General features: G+C 47.1%; 1 protein-coding gene across 1 annotated transcript in view; it reads left to right on the top strand.

Annotated features, from left to right (window-relative positions):
- vav3 (vav guanine nucleotide exchange factor 3) overlaps positions 1-24,612 on the top strand; it is a gene marked incomplete at its 5' end in the record, with an annotated part of 74,642 nt that overhangs the window by 9,020 nt on the left and 41,010 nt on the right. The window contains 1 exon segment of the mRNA XM_084443244.1: positions 1,144-1,260. Coding sequence (XP_084299370.1) covers positions 1,144-1,260 — 117 coding nt within the window.

Raw genomic sequence — 24,612 nt, 5'->3', positions numbered from 1 at the left:
TGCCAAGATATTTCTCAAACGCAGTCTTTTTGAGACAGCATCCTCTTTTTTTTTGCCTTTGTTCACCACAAACGGACACTCTTGGTTTATGTTAGCCAATTACCTGACCGGCTTCCTCATCCCATCTCCTTCTCAGACGCAGCACTGGGAAAAGAAAGAAGAAAAAACAAGGTTAAGAAGAGGCAGACTGATATAACCCCCCCCCCCCACCACCACCCCCCCTCAAACTGGACGTACAGTACCAGCATGTCAGCAGATCTCCTCTGGCTGTTCCCCCAAGGTCTGACAGCACAGATTGACACTGAGTCTAAATGTGCATCCTAAGATGGATGAGTTTTGGATGAAGCTCTGTCTGCCAAGTGATGCTAATTAGGCCCATTAGTACCCCAAATTTGGGATGTGGAAGAGGTAGAGCACCTGCCCCGCCAGTAAACAAGCCCCTCTATTATCGTTAACTTATTTGATTTGTCGTGAAGTCCGGATATGGTTTGGACAGAAAAATAGGCCCCCAATTTAGAACGAGGGAATTTCAGCCTGTCAGTGAAAGAGTCCATCATTTTCAAATATACACACACCGAATGGTAGTATGTCTAAACTAGAGAGGCCCATGTTTTTGTGCAGCTGCCAATTCCAAAGTGTGAACCAGACTTGAACTGCCGTGGGCCAGACTTAAGAGGCCGAATCTGAACGGCCAGGCTTGGGAGACGGGGTCGAGGTAATCAGGCCTGGTTGGTGTTGAGAAACCATAACATTAGAAACAGACATACTTTTAAGAGCCTGGGACTGATTCAATGATTCTCAGCTCTGAAATACTTTGGGGAAGGAGGGGGGGTATTAAATGTGCTTTCATTTCTGTTTGGCTTGATGTTGGTGTCTCAAGAGATTCAATAGAACATTGCTAGAATCACATGATTTTGATATAATCATTTTTGCATATTCTCCAGTATGGTCCACACACACACACACACACACACACACACACACACACACACACACACACACACACACACACACACACACACTGTCAACATTACTCCTATCACACTCCTAGGACGTTCCCTACTTGCGTTCTTGGCAAAAGAAAGACACCGTTCAATCAAATGGTGACAGTGAATATGTTTTGTTTTTCCTGTTTGCCTCTAGTTCCTCTGCTTGAAGAACATCAGGACCTTCTTGTCGGCATGCAGCGAGACATTTGGCATGAAGAAAAGTGAACTCTTCGAGGCGTTCGACTTGTTTGATGTGAGGGACTTTGGAAAGGTGAGCCGAATCGTTCTATCCCTTCCGCTGTTCTCTCTAGCTTTACTTCCTTATAGGTGGGCAAAGCTGATGAAAGATAACTGTTTTTTAAACTCTGAAACACATTCACGGGACAGGGGCACCATACAGTGAGTGGCATTATAATGACATGCACCTGTGCACTTGTTGACTGTACAGAATCGGTGAAAACCAGACTTGGTCTAAAGCAAAAACAGATCATTAATGAATATGATAGAATGAGTAGTTCCGACCTCACACAATCTGATTGGTTGTACATTCACTACGCTATATACCATGGGAAAAACCATTACATGACATTACAGTCATTTAGCAGATGCTTTTATCTAAAGCGACTTACAATAATTGCATTGTACGTAGGTAGTCAGTGTACCACTGCTCACCAGAACTCAAAAGTGCATCTCCTTTCTAAAACAAGTGACAAAGAGCATAATCTAATAATGAAGCCAAAGTGCACGAGGCAGAAAGCCTCTTTACAGTTTTATTTGAGTTATTACTGTGCCACATGTCAATAACATACAGTAGCTAGATATGTAATAATTCGGAAGAACCTTCTAGAGAGCAGCAGCATCCCCACAAGCTCATCTGATTTTGTTTTGCCGATCCAGTGTCTCTGGTTTTGCTTGCTGTGTGCACTAAACTAATAATAATCAAATTCCTGTGAAGAAATATATCTCTAATGTCACACTATTTTTACCTAGAGCTCAGTAAACTAGCTAGCTAACTGGCCTACATTACAGTAAGGTGGTTTACAGCGAGCATGGCCGTACCCTCTCGTGACTCATTTCTTCAGCGTGGCCTGGCCTTCCTCATATGAATGCCTGTCTAATTCACACTTGGTTCTTCATCCTGACCCGGGCCTTTGTCTTTGTCCCGGTGCTGCTGGGAACACGTCTGTGGGTCACTGCAGCCCTGCTGCTGGCGTAATAAAGCCCCCGGTGTGTTTTAATTAGACATCGCAACAGCTACAGCGGGGGAGGCGGGCTGTAACCTCGCAGTGGGAGGGGCCTCACAGCGAGGACAATAACATTAGGCATCGATGGGGATATGGGTCAGGTATTTGAGTGTGGTGTGACGGTGAGAAAGAGAGAGAGGGAGAGGGAGGGAGGGAGGGAGAGAGAGAGAGGGAGAGGGAGAGGGGGGGAGAGAGGGAGAGAGAAAGAGAGGGAGAGAGATAGAGAGGGAGAGAGAGGGGGAGAGAGGAGAGAGAGAAAGAGGGAGGGAAGAGAGAGAAGCTCTAAAAAATTACAAATAATTACAAATTCCGTAAATGACAAATCTCTGCTTGTGTTCACTGAACATGATTTCATGTGATTTAGCCCCCTGTCCTTCACTCTGTGGATTCACGTGTCACGTGTTTAACATCAGGCCTCAGAGTGCCACTGGAATCAAACGTCTTCCTTCCTGCTTTCGTTCAGACGCTTTTGCTGCATGCTCCTGCTCTTGCTTGTATGTCGCTCTTTCTTCCTTTTTATGTGTTATTTGTATTGTGAAGCGCTTTGTGCATTTGTGCTGTGAAAGGCGCTATATAAATAAAGTTTACTTACTTACTTACTTACTTACTAATAGGAACACTGAGGCTGAGCTCCCAGAAGGCATCAGGTGACGAACGCCTTTGACCTCTGAGCTTTACACCACCTGGCACACAGGATGTAGCTCTCGGTTGAAACATCTGTAGGAGTACTGTGATTAGTCATTTGTGTTTTAAACAAAAATCAATTGACATCATTTATGTTGGTGGTCTGTGGCGCTCTGGAAATAATGCTAGTTTTAGATGCTGAAAGTAGGGCGAAAACAGCACAGCACAGAATTTATAGAGGCAGTACACAAACAAATTTGTTGTTTTGTTTAGGTACTTAAATATGATTGTTGTGGTCATCGCGCTCTGCTGAAGGCAGTCATTTATAATTGAAACACAGTTGGAGCGCTGATAACCTGCTGTCTTCTCTCCCGTGCCCAGATACAACTCCCCCAGAATATTCCATTCACCAGCTCCTCGTTGAACATGTGTATGCAAATATAACTCTTAATCCTTCTCAGCCATGGAAAATTATTCTTTAATGTCTTTAGTGTCTCTTTTGCTGTAAAATGCTGCCCACATTCCTTCCGTAGGAGCCGTTTAGTAGAATCGGTTCATTCATAGCTGTCATAGATTTCACTCTCCACTTCCATATCTGCCAGTATTCTGGTACATTTAGCTTCTACAGTTTAGCTAGTGGTGGTAGTTACAGAATCAGCTGACCGTTTGTCCATACTAAAAAGGGAGGGCTTTAATATTGTGACACAGGTTTGATTTAATTGACCCCAAAGTCGAGAGGGGTGCCCGATTGATCCCTTTATTGATATCACACCCGATAGGTTTTTCCCTCCCCTGCACCCATTGTTTATCTACTGTATGTTGATGTATAATCAATCTGTGATGAATTGCTTTCTCGAAAATGAGGGCTTCCACAGCCCAGGCCTTAAAACACTTATAGAAAAAATGGCAGTTACTCCAGCTTCAACCTGCAACCAGGAGAGGCTCTCATTTTGAAGAAGCTTCAAAAACACAGTTCAGTTCTGATCCCCTGCTCTGAGGAATTGGCAATCTCACTTGAATGAAGTCCACTTTGCAGAGATGGAATTGGACATCCTTAAAGTTATCCGGTTAGGTAACCCCGTAGTGCCTTGAAGGATAGCTCCACTAAGGCTAATGGTGCGCAGAGGAGAGCAGAGCGGTACAGGGGCTCGAACCCGTCTCCTTCATGTGGTTTAAAAGCAGATGCGTACGCTGTACGCTACGTACTCGTAAATTATACATCCATGGTGCTTGGTGATTTTAGAGCTTTTATGCAGGCTTCGATTTCTATCACAAGGACACGCTTTTTCTTTATCCTATGGGTTTCAAGACTTTCTGGCTGTGGAACTTTAAGATGAAAACATCCTGTGTAGAGGAGGTGGTTTGGACTTTATGTTCAGTAACCTTAAGAGAGGATGCTATGTGATGCTATCAAAGCTCATCCCTGCAGTGAAAATTTTATTTATTTTGTCTTTCGGTGTCACATTTTGTTGTGCTCCACGGTCCCGGTGTGACCCTGAGACAGACTGCCTCCATGTCTCTCAGCTCAGTGAAGAAACATCTGTTTATCTGTTTAGCACATCTGTCATGTAGACGTATAGGGAGCTCTACAATCTGAGAGGGGGGACCTGGGATGTTCACATATAGTACACACACACGCACGCACGCACATACGCACACACACGCAGACACACGCACACACATACACGCACTCACGCACACACGCAGACACACACACACACACACACACACACACGCACATACGCACACACACACATACGCACACAAACACACAAACACATACACACATAGAGACACACACGCACACACACACACACACACACATACACAGACACACACATACACACACACGCACACAAACACACAAACACATACACACATAGAGACACACACGCACACACACACACACACACATACACACACGCACACACACACACACAAACACACAAGAGAAGAGGCAGGGGGAAAGAGGGCCCTTGGTCCTGTGAGCATCTTCCTCTCATTCTCCTGGACAGTGGGCACTAAACTGGCCAATTCATCTTCCTTTCACTCACACTAATCAACTAATCAATCATCCTGTCTCTGGATGTACACAGCACTACATCCTCCCCGTGGACGGAGGAGGGAGAAGTCACCACCGAGGTTGATGTTTATTAAAGATACGATACTGGTTCAAATGTTCACTCCTACTAGATCTAGTACAGCTTATAGAGGCTTTATTAATGCCGTAAGCCTTCATAAGCCTCAAGCGGGCCCAGACACTCATTAAAATTCACTTTAAGAGCTTAATTTGTTCCAAAGATCAGTCAAAGAGACAAAGCTGAACCCACTGAACTGGAATAGTCATTCTCCAGACGCACTGTCATATGATTCCATGTGGAAAGTTCTAGTCAGCACTTTGCCTTCTATATTTAAGAAGACGATATTATAAGACGGCTAGATTTAATAGAAGTGAGACAATTACTCATACGTTCTGTGAGAAAATGTGATCATGTGACATCCATCGCGGGTCATGAAGCAACCATGAAGCACAGTCCTATTTCATAGATATCTTACTCACCACAATTTCTCACAAGGCACAGTCTGATGAATTTCCATCAACACAGCACTGTAGGGCAGTAGTGTTTAGCGTCTAGTGCACTACACGGATAGTAGGACACTTACACTAGAAGGCCACTTGAGTGTGTACTGTTTATGCATTTGGGATATACCAGTAGTCATGGTGGCTACTGTAATGGAGTCTAGCATCATTACGCTCCAAAGGCAATGTTTAGGCAGCCATGTGATCTTATCAGGTGTCTGTATGGTGAAGATAGTAACAATTATATATATAGCTATACAGTAAAACCTGTGAAGACGTTCTCTGCCGGACGACGTTCAGATCAAATCTAACTGCCCGTGCCACTTGCCATGTCAAACGATCGCTCATGCACCGACACATTCTATTTTTCCATGTCAAGCTTCAAACTTTGTTAACGTTGAAGGGTCAGCTTGAACTGGAGCATGTTTTAAGATAAAGTGAGACTCAGCGGACGATATGAGATCTTTATACTCTGCTTGCAGATGTCAACAACAACAGAATAGAAATCAACCATGGTGGCCATTTTGCCCCCCATCCCACAACGTGAGCTGTAGAAGTCTGATGCCATATTGCTGAGACTAGCTTTAACGCCAGGTGTCAGCGTCATTGAGAAGGGAGGCCCACCCATCACAGCTAATTGCTGAGCACTGAAAATTGGCCAGTTGTCACCTTTCTCGATTTCGAGCTACAGTCTGCAAACTAGCGTCCATTAAAGTAAAAAAAAAAAATCTGTTGACGAATCGGTTGTTCATCTTTGCGCTGTAACTCAATCTTCAGGAAGCACAGTGGAACAAGGACGGCATGTTTAGTAGATGTTGCAGTTTCTCGCCCCCTCACCCCCTGAAGCATTTGGAGGGGGGGGGGGCAAAAAACCATTACGTGCTCCCCAGGATGCTTATGAGTAGTTCCTGACACGACTTTAAAAGCCCTCCCCTCTTTCTCTTTGATGAGGTTAAAGTGGAACCTCTCAACAAAGAGAATGTCAACTCATCCCCTCCAGGCCCATGGGGGCCATATCACTCACCCTGAGGGTGTGTGTGTGTGTGTGTGTGTGTGGGGGGGGGGGGGGGGGGACATCTGGCCCCATGAACGGATTTCCACGGTTACGTATATCAGTCACTGAAGAGAAATACAATAATCAATACCTGCTCTCTCTCTCTCCTCTCCCTCCCTCTCTCTCTCCTCTCTCCATCTCTCCTGTCCCTCTCCTATCACTCTCCTCTCTCTCTCTCCCCCCTCTCGCTCTCTCTCCATCTCTCCTCTCTCTCTCTCTCCTCTCCCTCTCTCTCTCTCCTCTCTCCATCTCCTGTCCCTCTCCTATCACTCTCTCCTCTCTCTCTCTCCCCTCTCCCTCTCTCTCCATCTCTCCTCTCTCTCTCTATCCCTCTCCTCTCTCTCTCTCCTCTATCTCTCTCTCTCTCTCTCTCTCTCCTCTCTCTCTCTCCCCCTCTCCTCTCTCTCTCTCTCTCTCTCTCTCTCCTCTCTCTCTCTGTCTCTGGCCTGGTGTCTGTCCAGTGTCCTTCAGTCAGTGCTGTTAGTGGATGTGTGTGTGGGTATCAGGTGACAGTGTTGGGGTAATGGATGCTGAGGGGACAGCGTGCACCGCGCTGACAGAAACACACACACTCCGTTATTCTCATAGCCTGGATGCCTCACCCACCAGTATGTGTGTGTGTGTGTGTGTGTGTGTGTGTGTGTGTGTGTGTGTGTGTGTGTGTGTGGGTGTACATGTGTGTGTATGCGTGCGTTTGTGTGTTTGTGCATTTGTGTGTGTGTGTGTGTGTGTGTGTGGGTGTATGTGTGTTTGTGGGTGTGCATTTACACACACACACACACATACACGAATGCACACACACACATCACACACACACACACACACACAAATGTACATCCACAAACACACACACACACACACACACACACACACACACACACACACACACACACACACACACACACACACACACACACAATATGGACAACCATTAGTGAAAATCTTCCAAATGGATATACAGGAGCACATAGATATAAGATAAACTGTGTTCATCATGTAGAGAGCAGCAGCTGTTGGAGCTGAGAGACAAAAACCTGTTTTGAAATGCCATGGAGCGTCTCAGGATGACTGTCTGACACACGCTTTGACATCTGGTTACTGCACTTCAGTTATCAGCTGGGCCTCTTCAAGCATGAACACACACACACACACACACTTGCAGAGGAAGTTGAACAGAACAGAGGTCTGTGTGTTTCCCCTGCGCCGTCTTCTCCAGCTGTGTGTCGTACCCACAGCCCAGGGGTCTGTCTCTGGCTTTTGGACTTTCACTCCGTCAAAGCGAAACTTTGATGAAGGCTCCTCACGGGCGACTCTGCCGCCTGCCCTTTAACGTCCCGCCCCCCCCCCCCCCCCCTCCACGTTCTCCCTGGAGTCAAACCTGTGGTTCTCGCCCCCCCGCCCCCCCCTTCAGAGAGGCGGAGACGGAGCAGTTGTCGTGGAGAGGGGGGACCGCCCGGGATGATAAATCTCAACATGGTAGCCAAGGTCACAAGCCTCATTTGGAGGCGAGGACAGAGGGTGTTAATCCTCCTATAACGTGCCCTGGGAAAAGTGTGTGTGCGTGTGTGTGTGTGTGTTTGGGGGGTTCAAAGGGGGGTTGACGGGCCTCAGACTGGGGGCCAGGTCTCTGGGGAGTCTCATCTCAACTCATCTCCAAGCAAACAGGAAACAGGAACTGAAGTCAAAGACAGAATGGGGCATAGTCTTTCAGTGATTGTGGAGTGTGTGCGTGAGTGTGTGTGTGTGTGTGTGTGTGTGTGTGTGTGTGTATGCGTGTAGCTTGATCTATCATATTCTGTATTTTCTCTGTCATGTTCAACTTCCGTCTTGCGCACGCAAATGCGTGGGAATCAGTTTTAATTTGAATTTGTGTGTGGGTGCAGATAATTGAGTGTGGGTGCATCCTTTCCGTGTGTGTGTGTGTGTGTGTGTGTGTGTGAACACACACACATAGGTGCTCATGTTTTCCATGCCGCTGCTGTCAGGATGACTAATGTCCCCAGCCTCTCCTCTGTGTGTCTTAATCCCATGTGTTCTCTCCAAGAATGACAGAACCCTGGTCTCTCACAGCTGTGTGTGTGTGTGTGTCCATGCGTGTGAAAGTGTTTGTGTGACTGAGTGTCAGAGAGGCTTGTGTGAATGTTTTGCTGTGCTGAGATTTCATTTAAAGTATATGTATGTGTGTGTTCTGTGTTGTACATACATGTATGTGACCGTGTGTGTGTGTTCTTGTGTGTGTCTGTGTGTGTGTGTGTGTGCATGTGTGTTTGTGCTTTTGTGTGTGTGTTTGTGTGCGCGCGCGTGTGCGTGTGTGTGTGCTTGTGTGTGTATGTGTGTGTATGTGTGTGTGTGCTTGTGTGTTTGTGTGTGTGTGTGACCCTCAGCTCCAGTAATGACCACAGAAGTGGGGCAGGGTATGAACCCAGCGAATAAACAGTGGGAGAAACCGTTCAACTTCCTGTTTCCTGTTCCTCCCTGCCGCGGCCTGCAGGGGGTCCAACTAAGGGCCTATCAGTGGCTTACTGATGCTTCCTGTGGCCACACTGGGGCCCTGGGGGGTGTTTGCGTGTGTGTGTGTGTGTGTGTGTGTCGGAGGAAGAGAGAGGTGCTCGAATGCCCCCAAGCCAGTCTGAAAAAAAAGAAAAAAACACTCTCTCAGAGCGTAACCATCGTCTCTCAATGGATTCCCAGCGCGCAACTGCCTCAGGAGATACTAGAAAAACCGTGTAGCGGCTAAATGCCTCCACCCAACAATGCAAGTTGCAGTTAACATTCAGTTGACCTTTGACATTTGAATACCAAAATCTAATCTAATTAAGTCCAACTGGGCATTTTGGCCAAATATGTACAAATTCTGTCAAGCCGTTCTTGAGATATCGTGTTCAGCAGGCCAAAAACACCTTTTGTGAGGTCAGTGACCCTTGACCTTTGACCCCCACAATGTAATCAGTTAATCCTTGAGTCCAACTGGACATTTTACCCAAATATGAACAAATTCTGTTAAGCCTTTCTTGAGACATCAGGCCAAAAACACATTTTGTGAGGTCAGTGAGCTTGAACCTTGACCTTTGACCACCAAAATCTAATCAGTTCTTCATTCAGTCCAACTGGACACTTTGGCCAAATATGAACACATTCTGTCAAGCCATTCCTGAGATATCGTGTTCACTAGGCCAAAAACACCTTTTGGGAGGTCACAGTGACCCTTGACCTTTGACCCCCACGATCTAAGCAGTTCATCCTTGAGTGCCAGTGAACATTTGTACCAAAGGGGAAGAAATTCCGTCAATGCGTTCCCGAGATATTGCATTAACAAACATCGGACGGACGGACGGGTTTCGAGAACAGAAATGTAAGTTGTACCTTGACGTTGCCAAATAAACAAAACATTTTATAAAATACAGCTCTTTAAGAACCAGCGGAGTGGCTGTGTTGGCTTCATATGTTCCACCCCTTGGTCTGGCTGTGTCTTGTGTGTTGTGTTGTGTGTTCCTCCTTCTGTCCCCCAACTCTCATCCCATTCAGGTGCCATTGGTGAGACCGGTCCAATTAAATATCATCTTCATTCCATTCAGCTGTATCCGTCCAATCAGCTGTCTCCCTGCCTCCTATATCACCCTTCCTGCCTGTCTGTTCTGTGCCTTGTGCCACTTGTTTGTGTGTGCTGCCGTTTGTAATGTCTTATGTTACCTTAGTTGCCTCTAGTCGTCTCATTTTGTAGCCACACCATCCTTTGTTTTATTTTGTTTGTCTCAGTTAGTTTGTCTTGGCTATGTCCCTATACATGGTATAGTGGTTTTGTGTTTTGTGTTTGTAATCGTTTGCCTTAGTTTTCGTATCCCACCCAGGGAGAGGGGCACAGGTAAGCTGCCCATGGGTTTACACACCCATCACAAAGTTTATCTCCTGTCAAATACACCAGGTTAGGAACGTGTGCCACCCCTTGTATGTTTTGGTAGTTAGAGAAGGTTTTTGGTTAGGTAGTTAGGGAAGTGTAGTTTTATTGTCTTCTTTTCTTTGGCGTCGTTCTTAGTCCCCTTGTTCCCTGTGGAATAGTTGTTTGTTTAAAATAAATATTCTCTATTTTTTCATTTTGTGTTTGCCTACCTCTTGTGTTGCTGCCTCACTACCACTGGTGCCCCATGCCCTCTAGGGGGCGTAACACATTAGGGCAGAAGAGGCTTCACTTTTGACATGATTATTAGTACTGTGTCACTATAGTTTGTTGGCATGTACAGGGCGGGCACACTGGAACTACACACGTAATCCTTGCCCCAGTTCATTTTAGCGGGAACGCAAAGGGCGTTGTGGTTTGTTTTAATGAGAAGTGCAGCCTTTTGAGGTCACCCGGGTGGTGAGACAGACACGCAAGGGGCTTTTAGGGACAGCGCAGAGTAGGGCAGCCGTATGCTGTGTGAACACAGAGCATGCGAGAGTCTGAAAGCACAGCGGTGAGAATCAAACACCTGCTGATATCCCCAGACCTGCCCCTACAAAACCTAGAGATGAAGACATGCATGGAAACACTTAGGGGTCACTGACCTTTTTGGGCTGGTACATTGTGGGCTGCTCCAGATGGATATGTGTGTTGAGTGCTGAGATACTGTGATCTCTCGCATGTTTACTCACCCTCTTTCACTCTCTCTCCACCCCTCACTCTCTCCCTCTCTCGCAACCCCTCTCTCGTTCTCTCTCTCTCTCCCTCTTACATTGAAGATAAGGGATTGCATTTTCAACAAGTCCAACCCATCATCCGACCGTCTTTAAAAACTCTCTGGTGAATCTTTCATGAGGTGCCCTGAGGCTCTCACCACGAAATGTCAGAAAAGAAACGTGATTTTACCGGGAGCCTTTCAATGCTTTTTTCTTTATTAAGTCGTAGTGTTATTTTCTAGCTCCAGGTTTCCAGAGCGTAATGTTAGCATGCTTGCGTGCCTCTGTACCATACGGTACAATTGCTGTCTTCCTCTCGTGGATCCTTCCCCAGATGTAGCGGCGATGGCGGGGTCGCGGCCCTTCTCGTATTGACTTCCAGAGAGGTGGAGTGGGCTGTTGCACACCGCCTGTCAGTCAAGGTGTGTGGGATGCTAAGAGCTCACTAAGTGGTGTTCCAAATGAAGGGTTTAGAACCTTTAGAACCCCTAGAATGTAAGTCGCTCAGATGTCTTGCCTGTGATAGACCCACTATCTTAGTGCTGTTGAGAGACAACATGAATGTACATATGTTGACCTTTATAGCAAAATAATACTTTTTTTTCCCTTTTTTTTTTTTTTTTACATGGGAGCTAAAATATTATTTTAAACTTAATTCTCTAACACTTACTTAGCTCAATAAATAATACTTTAAATTCATATCAGTGTGGAGATCAAGGAAATATTATGAGAAGGCTTTGATAACATTGATGTCCAAGTAAAATAATTCAATGAATCCATGTGTGCTTTGAAGAGAAATGACAGATGGGCTTTCCAGTCAAATGGTGATCAAACTGTTTGAGTTATGTAGGCTACTACTGTATGTAGAAGGGATTCTGCAAAATAAGAAGTTTATGCTCAGCAAAAATGTGTGTGCTTTCAATCGATACAGAGTTCTGTGTTATAACTTGAAATGCCAGCAAGACAGATGTCAGCAAAACAGGATGAACACCCTTTACCAAACTGTTAAAAACCTGGTCTTTGTGGCAACTCTTCACATCCATTTTCCCTTCCTTAAACTCCTTTACACAAGTCCCATGATGATGACCACTCCTACACCCATGATGATGACACCACTCATGCACTCTTAGGGAACTGCCTATTTTTAAAATGCACAATTTCCGTACTGTTTGCACTGCTGATATCTGATAGAATAGGACAGCGAATGCAGGATGTGTCATATATTAAAGAGATAGTGAGGTGAGAGTCCATACATGGCAACAGGCACAGCTGGATCTCTTCAAAGCAACCCCCCATATGAAGCAGCGGTGGTCCCTAATCAACCTCCATGACCGTTGAAACTGGTAGTTTCCATCTCTCTCCTGTGCACCTCGAGTTTTCATCAACATTCTGATAATGTGTTCCTCATAAATCCCACACAGCGACAGGCTAAACCAAACATGGTGGAGCGTTCACACTGCTCAGCCTACTGTAGCACAGAAGTGGACGGGTCCCGTCTCCTGTTTAATGTGAAACCTTATAAAAAGAGAAACATCAAAAGAAGGACAGATTACATTATTTTATACACAGAAGATTACATTATTTTGCCTCATGATAAAGCACCAAACCCCAGACGGCTAGAGCTAATGTTATAGCCTATAAAAGCTGGTAATGTTTTCCTGCGCATTTGTGATTTATTTGTGATTTATAACACCTGTCTGCGTTCAGCCCTCCATGATTACAGTTAATATTGTTTGTGAGAAGTAACAGAGGAGAGACATAAAATAGCTGACATGTAAACTACCATGATGTACGGATTGCTAGCATTAGCCTGAGCGCTAGCTTCTCCGTTAGCAATAGCTAGGGAGCCGCTGGCTGAGCACACTGTCTGTGGCCTCGATGATTTAACCGTGACTGACAGCAGGTGAAGAAAAACAAGCCAGGATTCAGCCTGCGCTGCTGATAAACATGTCAGAGATATTACTCATCCCAAGGGCAGAGACCATGAAACGCCAGGGCTTGTGGGGTTTGGTGCAACAAACAAACAGGAACTTACTGTGTCATATAGCTAGCAACAAAAAACACTTCAGGGCTCTTTGGATTGTGACTAAAATAGGCTCACATATGGATGACCAGAGTCACTAACGCCTTGTCACAATTATCCATTCACTTTTTTTTTTTTTTTCAGTATCTGCAGATATTATTTTTGTTACTCACTGAAGTGAAGACAGTTTTCGAACAATGAAAGCCTTTTCTCCAAGATGGCTTTACTTGCAACCTCCCACCGTTTATGAAAAACACTTTCAGTGGATATGTTCTAATTAAGTGGGAAAAAGTGTTTTTATCCAAAAAGTGGGGAGTGGAAAGTAAAGCCACCTCGGAGAAAAAGCTTTCGTTGTTCGAAAACCGTCTTCACTTCGGTGAGTAACAAAAACGTATTATTGTAGATTGTGAAGAGGGGAAATATACGCTCCCTGACCGGTCTTGAGGGAGAGATCCCTCTGGACCAGAGCTGAAGGCCACATACTCAGGACAATGAGTCGCTTTTTAGTAAATAGACCTATACATGCTTTGATGCATTTACACTTCCTGTGAATCGTCTCTTGGTTGTCTTGGCAAATCCGATCTTGGTAAAAAAAAAAAAACTCATGCAGTTCCCAGACATTGACCCAGCTTTGAATTTCACCAGTGACTTCACGTCCCCCTTGTAGCTCCGTCCAACACATTGGGATCCACTCAGCCCACTTAGCCACTTAGCCCTCGTCCCTTTCATTCACAAGGGCCCGCCGGGGCCGTCCTGAGATAGGCCTGACTAAAATTAAAGTGTAGCGATCCATACCGAACACTCTGGGATCAAAGGCGGGGGACTGGAGGCTTCAGGAATGTCCATATGGATTTTCACTGATCCTTGAGGACGACATTTACAGTGTGGTCGGCCCGCTGGCTGTTGCTTGGTTACGATGCCTGTCTGTCCGCCTGTCTTTAAAGTCTGGAAGCCCCTTTCAAAATGACTCTACAAGGAGCCAGATTCTGAAGTAGCCTAACAGTAACTCAATGTTAGCGATCACCTCGAGGGACTTTCCCTTAAAAAAAAGCACTTCATATTTTCTGAGAAGCAAGTGGTTCTGTTTCTTTTATTGCATCCTTAGAGTGTAAAATACAGTCTAGTTTTTCATTGGGAAGTTCTAAGAAGAAGGGAGATGGGTAAATCAGTGTGACACAGCGGTTGCTCGATGGCTGCGTAGTGGGCGGATATTGACGATCGTGGAGTGGGTGGTTACAGCAGGCTATGTCTTAGGCATGACTTCAACGCGCTCATGTGAAACACAGTGGTTTAGTCATCAAGGGGGAACACAATGGTGAACGGTTCTCGAATGGCAAGTGATATTATCTCCAAGCAACCTCACCCCCCCCCCCCCCCCCCCCCCTGCTGGATTACGCCTAGCCAGCTGCTCTTCACCGCGGGCGCCAGGCCGGTCGTGTCATGAAACGGCCGCTTGCCACGGTAACGTTGCGTGGCAGATATGCAGATGGGGGAGCGGGAGTCTGAATCACCTCAAGGCCCCTCCCTCTGCTCCACAATCGAATATGCATGAAGGCGCCCGCTCGCACACACCACAAGCACCCGGGCGAGGAAAGACGACTCTTTAATTTAACGCAAACAGGGGGCCTGTCACCAAGACGCATCGAGTGTCCCTGTCCTCCTCCGCCTCAGTAATAGCATTCATGGAAAAACGCCATTGTCCTTCTGGCGCACATTAGAGCCAGGGTCAGTGAATAATGAGGGGAGCTGTCGCCGTGACTCGTAGACCCCAGGGGGGTCCGGGGCTTCCGGGCTGCTATACACAATGGCCGCGCGTTTGTGTAGGCAGGCTTTGTCCTTACGTATCCTCCTCTGTGTGAGACCATGGAGTCCCACTGACACACTTGGCTGTAGATAGGCCACAGAATGCTACTACTGTATGTAGGCTACACACAGTGTGGATTTCAGGTTGGGGGTGGGTTGATGTTTATGTGTGTGTGCATGTGTGTGTGTGTGCGTGCGTGCATGCATATGTGTGTGCGTGTATGTGTGTGTGTGCATGTGTATGTTTGTGTGTGTGTGTGTGTGTGTGTCTGTGTGTGTGTGCGTCGGTGTGTGTGTGTGTGTGTGTGTGTGTGTGTGTATGTTTGTGTGTGTGTGTGTGTGTGTGTGTGTGTGTGTGTGTGTGTGTAGTCTGGTAACAATGATGTGTCAGATGTTCATAACCCATCAGAAACACACAGAGAATCACACCTCATGTCTCAGTTGCAGTCTTTCAGTAAAACAAGGTGTTGGCTGGTGCCTCCATGTGTTCTGTTTGCATACAGCTGAGAATCTGCTGGCTGTGGGAACGCAGGTGTGAGCTTGGTGGGCGTTGGTGTGCAAGTATGTGTGCGTTGGTGTGCGAGTGTGTGTGTGCGTTGGTGTGAGAGTGTGTGTGACATGCATCTGTATACTATATATGGGAGTCTTCACAGTGAGTAGGAGCATTCGCTGATTTTGTTAGCGTGAGAGTATATGTGCCTAGGTGTGTGTGTGTGTCCAGCATGTATGAGTACCATGTATGAGTGTGCTTATGTGTGTGTGTCCAGTGTGTGTGTGTGTGTGTGTGTGTGTGTGTGTGTGTGTGTGTGTGTGTTGGGAGATGTAGTGATTCACCTTGGCAGTGGCAGCGCCCTTGTCTTTGACCTTTAGGCGTCAGACGAGATGGAGTTATTAGCTTATCACACCCCCAGCCCTGAGAGAGATAGAGCAGGGGGAGGGGAAGAGAGAGAGAGAGAGAGAGAGGGGCGGAGGAGAGAGAGAGATACAGAGAGAGAAAGAAGGAGAGAGAGAATGAGAGAGATATATAACGAGAGAGATAGAGAAAGAGAGAGAGAGAGCGAAAGGGAAGGATTGAGAGAGAGTGGGGAGGAGAGAGAGAGAGTAGTCGTAGACGTAGAGGAGCCAATGGGAGATTGAGATTTAAAACTGGAGATTGAGGGATGAATTAGAGGGAAATGGAAAGAGAGAGAGGGAGAGAAACAAAGGGAGAGAGAGGGAGAGAGAGAGGCAGAGAGAGAGGGAGAGAGAGAGAGGTAATGAGGAGGAGAGCTTAATGAGTGATAGATAGAGAGAGGAATAGCAGATGAAGAAGGGGGGTCTGTAGAAGGTGCGTGGTGTTCCAAGCGTTTCAGTGGCCGAGCCTGTCTGCTATCTGGACTCTTCCAAACATGGTGCTAAGTTAGGGGTTATTATGGATGCTAATGGGCCATGACGCTGTTTGGCTAACATTCGTCCTTTACCCCGCTAGGTGATTGAGTACCATACCAATAACATCTGTGAGGCAAGAATGTACACACATATACACACACTCACTCGTACAGATGCACAGACACACACACACACACACACACACACACACACACGCACACACACACACACACACACACACATACACACACACACATGCTGCATATACATGCACGCACATACACACACACTCACACATACACACACAGAATTAAACAAAGTAAGCACGCAGACACACAGGCTTTGGTGTTAATTGCCTTTTAGCTGAAAGACTCCTGACACCATTCTATCCCTTGTACTGTACAGTAGGTGTAATGGACTGCATCACATCACATGCATTTCTTTTAATTATACCTTGTTGCCTCTTTGAAAACAAACTGTTTTCCCCAGTGTGTGCCTTTATAAAAACCACTTACTTTTTAATCCTCTATGCCCTACAAAATATCCAACTATAATTATTTGTCACTTTGTCAATTACACGATGTGTCAAGAGAAAAGAAAGGTGATTGTGTGCACCCTTGCTGGTCCTCTAAAATCACATCTGCTTTTTTTGAGAGGAATTGAATAAAATGAATGATTCTATTGGTCTGTAGAGCTGTTTTCTGTCTATGCGGATCACTCACAGTCCCCTGGAAGCACTGCATCTGTTTTCATATGAACACTTTAGAATATAGCCTTCAAAAGACTTGTGTACCTATAAACACAACACACACACACATACACAAACACACACACACACATACACACACATACACACACACATACACACACACACACTCACACACACACACACACACACACACACACACACACACACACATACACACACACACACATACGTGCGCATGCCAGCTCACACCCGCGCACACCTGTTTTGTCCAAAGAAGCTAAGTACTGGTTATCACGTAATGGCTATCTCAGAGCTTTTATCTGGGTGGATGTCCCTCATCCTGCTCTTAATCTCTCTGGCCTGAATCCAGTAAAATAGAACTGAATCAGATACGATGTCAGGTCTCCATCAGTGTCCTCCACTGTTCCAGACACACACACACACACACACACACACACACACACACACACACACACACACACACACACACACACACACACACACACACACACAGTACACTGTCTCGCCTTGCACCTGCACTGACCTGATTCAAACACAATGTGACAGTGAAACAGTGTTAATTTTGACAGCAAATTATGATTTTGTTTTAGTCATAGTCTTTTGACTAAAATGCCATTTAGTTTTAGTCATATTTTTAGTCATCTGACATGTTTTAGTTTTAGTCTAGTTTTAGTTGACTAAATATCATTACGACTTTAGTTGACAAAATCTACCATAGATTTAGACAACTCAAATTTAACAGGCTTAGTTCAATCAATCAATCAAGTTGGATTTATATAGCGCCCTTCATGAAACCCAGAGCGCTTTACAGAGTCCAGTATTCATTCAGACAGTCATACCGGTGGTGGTAAGATACATCTGTAGCCACAGCTGCCCTGGGGCAGACTGACAGAAGCGTGGCTGCTTCTGTCAGACAGTTTCATAATGAAGCATTCCTCTCCCCCAGTCTGATGCTAACTGTGTTTGTGCCTGATATAGCAAACTATAACATTATCATGTCAGCACTAGTTGGCTAGTCAGACTAGCTAACATCAGGCACAGGCTAGCTAACGTCACACCGGAGGAGAGGGGCTATGGCGGCGCCAGGTAGCTAACTGTTCGTGTCTTATCCATCTAGCTACAGTATAACATTAGACAGCAGCAGTAGTTGCTTAGCTAGCTTACCCAGACTAGCTAACGCTAGATACCCCCGCCAGCCGCCACAAGCATAGCCACACTTGTTGCTACACAGTGTAACGTTAGCTAACCTGTGCCTAACAATAGCCACTAACGTTAGCGTTGCAATGATCAGACACTTCAGTTCTCCCCCGCCACAAACCTACGTGAAACACTGATTTCTTTTAGCTTGTATTGTATTTGAAGTATTTCAGAAACACACCAGCTTGGGTTTAGCTAATACAGTAACGTTAGCCGGGGGTGGGGGGGTGCTTACCTTCTCGTGAATTTCGGGATGACTGTTCTCCAAATGTCGCTTTAAGTTTGTTGTATTTTTGCCAGTAATTTTCACCCCACACGGTTTACAAATGGTTTTGTTTTCCTTTGCATCAAATATGAAGTTTATCCAGATGTCTGCTCTCCTCTTTCTCCCGGTGTGTGCGAACGTTGACAAAGACATTTCTGAACTGTGGTCATTTACTGAACAGTTCAGGCGCAGCAGTCGTATGCTGTTAGTTGACTTCCCGCCGGCCGGTGTAGCAACGGTACTATTCAAATGTAGGCCTATACACACAGGCTACCTGTAGGTTGCATCCAACTCGTTCTATTAATACATCCATGATCCAACTGCGCACATCCCGAACCTCGACATTCTGATTTGAACTTTTCCCATACGTCCCTCCATAACCATTTTAGTCTAGTTTTTATTTGTTGACGAAAATGTGAATAGATATAGTCATAGTTTTTGTCATCATACATTCATTTTTATTTAGTTATCGTCTCGTGACGATAACCCCAAAAATGTCGTTGACGAATAGTTTTCGTCATAGTTCTCGTCAACGAAATTAACACTGCAGTGAAATAGTGTGTGTGTGTGTGTGTGTGGGGGGGGGGGGGGGTGAGTGAATGACATCACTCTATGACGTCATTCCATGAGCAGATATTGAGTTGCTGTATAGGACCGTGCTCCAGATGCAGATTAATGAATAATCATTCACAGCATGTGAGCTTGGAAACGGCCTTCAGGGCTGCGTAGAACTGGCCAGTTGGAATACTTTGGCTGTTTATGACTCACAGGTCCAATGTGGCCAAAGCCATTACGCTGCACTCGTCCTAGAATGACCCCCAACCAATCTGCAGATCTACCCTGAACCGCAACTCGGCACGACTCGACACGCCTGAAAACGCTCTCCTCAAGAGACGCCGTTGGGCTGCCGCGCCGAGAACAGCCGCTCCCGAGAGGCGCTGACACTTCCTGTGTAGGTTCGTCAGAGACGGTCCCCGCCATGCGTTTCCTGTGGCTCCCTTGACAAACAAGCCCCCAGTCTAACCCAGTCAAGCACAGCTGAAGTATTCCTAACAATTTCAAAGAATTTTTTGAATACTATTTATCCTTGTGTCCGCGTCAGAGCAGACCACATGTAAATTCTGCCTCCACAGCAGCACAGAGTTAGTAGTCTAGATGGAAATAGGGTGTGATGGTAGTGAGACTACCATCACACCACCCTCCACCCATCTCACTACCATCACACCACCCTCCACCCACCTCACTACCATCACACCACCCTCCACCCACCTCACTACCATCACACCACCCTCCACCCATCTCACTACCATCACACCACCCTCCACCCATCTCACTACCATCACACCACCCTCCACCCATCTCACTACCATCACACCACCCTCCACCCATCTCACTACCATCACACCACCCTCCACCCATCTCACTACCATCACACCACCCTCCACCTACCTCACTACCATCACACCACCTTCCACCCATCTCACTACCATCACACCACCCTCCACCTACCTCACTACCATCACACCACCCTCCACCCATCTCACTACCATCACACCACCCTCCACCCACCTCACTACCATCACACCACCCTCCACCCATCTCACTACCATCACACCACCCTCCACCCATCTCACTACCATCACACCACCCTCCACCCATCTCACTACCATCACACCACCCTCCACCCACCTCACTACCATCACACCACCCTCCACCCATCTCACTACCATCACACCACCCTCCACCCACCTCACTACCATCACACCACCCTCCACCCATCTCACTACCATCACACCACCCTCCACCCATCTCACTACCATCACACCACCCTCCACCCACCTCACTACCATCACACCACCCTCCACCCATCTCACTACCATCTCACTACCATCACACCACCCTCCACCCATCTCACTACCATCACACCACCCTCCACCCATCTCACTACCATCACACCACCCTCCACCCATCTCACTACCATCACACCACCCTCCACCCACCTCACTACCATCACACTACCCTCCACCCATCTCACTACCATCACACTACCCTCCACCCACCTCACTACCATCACACCACCCTCCACCCACCTCACTACCATCACACCACCCTCCACCAATCTCACTACCATCACACTACCCTCCACCCACCTCACTACCATCACACCACCCTCCACCCATCTCACTACCATCACACCACCCTCCACCTACCTCACTACCATCACACTACCCTCCACCTACCTCACTACCATCACACCACCCTCCACCCATCTCACTACCATCACACCACCCTCCACCCATCTCACTACCATCACACCACCCTCCACCCACCTCACTACCATCACACCCTCCACCTACCTCACTACCATCACACCACCCTCCACCCATCTCACTACCATCACACCCTCTACCCACCTCACTACCATCACACTACCCTCCACCCATCTCACTACCATCACACTACCCTCCACCCACCTCACTACCATCACACTACCCTCCACCCATCTCACTACCATCACACCACCTCCACCCATCTCACTACCATCACACTACCATCACACCACCCTCCACCCATCTCACTACCATCACACCACCCTCCACCCATCTCACTACCATCACACCACCCTCCACCCATCTCACTACCATCACACCACCCTCCACCCATCTCACTACCATCACACCACCCTCCACCCATCTCACTACCATCACACCACCCTCCACCCATCTCACTACCATCACACCACCCTCCACCTACCTCACTACCATCACACCACCCTCCACCCATCTCACTACCATCACACCACCCTCCACCTACCTCACTACCATCACACCACCTTCCACCCATCTCACTACCATCACACCACCCTCCACCTACCTCACTACCATCACACTACCCTCCACCTACCTCACTACCATCACACCACCCTCCACCCATCTCACTACCATCACACCACCCTCCACCCACCTCACTACCATCACACCACCCTCCACCCATCTCACTACCATCACACCACCCTCCACCCACCTCACTACCATCACACCACCCTCCACCCATCTCACTACCATCACACCACCCTCCACCCATCTCACTACCATCACACCACCCTCCACCCATCTCACTACCATCACACCCTCCACCCATCTCACTACCATCACACCACCCTCCACCCATCTCACTACCATCACACCACCCTCCACCCACCTCACTACCATCACACTACCCTCCACCCATCTCACTACCATCACACCACCCTCCACCCATCTCACTACCATCACACCACCCTCCACCCATCTCACTACCATCACACCCTCCACCTACCTCACTACCATCACACCACCCTCCACCCATCTCACTACCATCACACTACCCTCCACCCACCTCACTACCATCACACCACCCTCCATCCATGGCACTTTTGAGCTGATCAATTGTTTTTAATGTGAGTGTGTATGAAACTTTTTGATGCCATTTTTGGCCAGGTCGCTCTTCAAAATGAGATTTTAATCTCAATGGTAAAAACCTGGTCAAATAAAGGTGAATGAAAGTTGAGACTGAGAGGGCAGAAGAGGAGAGGAGAGGAAGAGAGGAGGGGAGAGGAGGAGAGGAGAGGAGAGGAGAGGAGAGGAGAGGAGAGGAGAGGAGAGGAGAGGAGAGGAGAGGAGAGGAGAGGAGAGGAGAGGAGAGGAGAGGAGAGGAGAGGAGAGGAGAGGAGAGGAGAGGAGAGGAGGAGAGGAGAGTTTGGAAACGACCTTCAGGGCTGCGTAGAACTGGCCAGTTGGAATACTCTGGCTGTTTATGACTCACAGGTCCAATGTGGCCAGAGCCATTACGCTGCACTCGTCGAGAGGAGAGGAGGAGAGGAGAGGAGGGGAGAGTTAGACCCCCGTGGGGCGGGGTGTCGTTTTGGTTCTGCTGTGTAACACGGAGCACAATAGCCCAGGGATTCAGTCTGCGCTGTGTGGAAGCGTAGCGACGCGTCGTCTTTTCTCCTCCTCCTTCTCCTGCTCCTCCTCCTCCTCCTCCCCCTCCTCCTCCTCCCCTCTGGTTCTGTTTTCACAGGAAGGCAGTGGAAGGGGTGGCATGATGAGACAAACACACACAGTAGATAGGGTATCATCCAGTGCGCACACACACACACGCACACATGCACGCACACACACAGAGAGCACAGAAACTTTATCGCAAACCGCCGTGCTCCACTTCTGCCTGTGACTATGGATTGTGTTTATCCACCCAGCATGGGCCGCATGGCAAGAGAGTCACACACCGTCAACGGGATTACAGCAGATAGTGATATCAACAGGAGAACCCCTCTCTCCTCTGTCTCTCTCTCTCTCCTCTCTCTCTCTTTCTGTCTCATCTCCCTCCCTCTCTCTCTCTCCCCTCTCTCTCTCTCTGTCCTATCTCTCTCCCTCTCTCTCCTCTCTCCTCCCTCTCTCTCCATCTCTCTCTCTCCATATCTCTCTTTCTCCATCTCTCTCTCTCTCAATGTCTCTCTCTCTCTCTCTCTCTCCATCTCTCTCTCTCTCTCTCTAGGGTCATTCAGACAGACTTGTTAAGATGTAGTACTTGCGCCAATTGTACGTTTCGCTGTTGGTCTAAATTGAACAGACACGGATTGGTGTAACAGATTCTCCCCCCTTTCGTTCCGTCTTTTGAGGTAGTGATATTCCTGCAACGGCCCGACTCCCCTTTTCGTCTGAATGGTGCGTTCCGCCAACACGGAAGACTACTGAAGAACTGCTGATTGTTCACGCCTCTTTTAAATGTGGAGGCGCGGAATGCTATCTAAACAAAGAGCTGCCACGGAAATATTACACCTCTATCTCAATGGGCAGAGCGCAGATATTGTGGGTCCATTGCGGGACCTATTTGCAGCAAATCTGCGGAAGCTCTGTCTAAAAATGCCTTCTCTCTCTCTCTCTCTCTCTCTCTCTCTCTCTTTCTCTCTCTCTCTCTCTCTCTCTCCCTCTCAGAAGGGCTCATTTCTACAGTTGTGTTTGGAGGACAGCCATGATCCACTGTCTCTTCCAGTCAGATATCCCAATGGCCTCTGTGAGAGCAACGACAGAGTGGCCTGCATCTCCCACGATGCATTTCATTGTAGGGTGTATAGATGCCCAAAGGTCAGGCCACAGAGAGGTCACACAGTGGGGGCGTGGTCTATCTACAGCGGCTCTGTGTCGGTCCACCATACTGGAGCACCATGACTATAGCATCACATCTCTTTCAATGTGTGTGTGTGTGTGTTTGTGTGTGTGTGTGTGTGCGTGTGTGTGGTATGAGGGTGCGTGCGTGCGTGTGTGATGTGTGTGAGTGTGTTGTGGGGTGTATGTGAGGATGAGTGTGTGTATGTGTGTGTGTGTTTATAATGTAATTCATTCATGTTTTGGGGGAAGGTAATGGGCCTATGAGCTGGTGTGATCAGTATTGATCTGTGAGAGCCTAGGCTCCAGGGTGTGCGTGTGTGTTTATTGGTTAATCGACTATCCAGGGAGAGAGGAAGCCACGCAACAATTTTTGCACCAGCAGAACACGAGAATGTTTCTTATTGGTTAGACGTTACGAACCCAGTACTATAAGAAATTGCCTGTTAAACTAATCAGCTCAAACTGTATTTTAATTCATTCAACATACAGACTGAACTGCGCTCAATATCACGGTTCAGAGACAGGGTCAAGGACATTGTCATTATAGAGCGCTTCAGCGTGAAATTACATGTCATATTCACGTCAATCACGTCAGCACAGCAGCGAAGCTAATTTAGCGAAAACCACAGAATCAATTATCTATGTTTGATCCGTCTGTCTATTTTTATAAAAATGCCCTGTCATGAATGTCATGATTTCGTCAGCTTTGTGTTCATCTTCAATATAATGTAGTGGAGTAGAATGTAGTAGAGTGTAGTAGAGTTTAGTTTTTGAGCTGTGAGGTTTATGTTCAGAAATGCTACGGTTGCTTTGTTCTGAAATACTACTATGTAAATAGCACTAAACTGTAAATACTTTACATCTATTACTTTCTCACTAACTACTGCTCCTATCAGAGAACTCTATGGATAGTATTGCCTAGAGGTTTGAT

The sequence above is a fragment of the Borostomias antarcticus genome (genome assembly GCF_949987555.1).
Source record: "Borostomias antarcticus genome assembly, chromosome: 9".
Lineage (NCBI taxonomy): Eukaryota > Metazoa > Chordata > Actinopteri > Stomiiformes > Stomiidae > Borostomias > Borostomias antarcticus.
The sequence above is the reverse complement of the archived record's forward strand: the minus strand, read 5'-3'. Positions and strand labels throughout refer to the sequence as shown.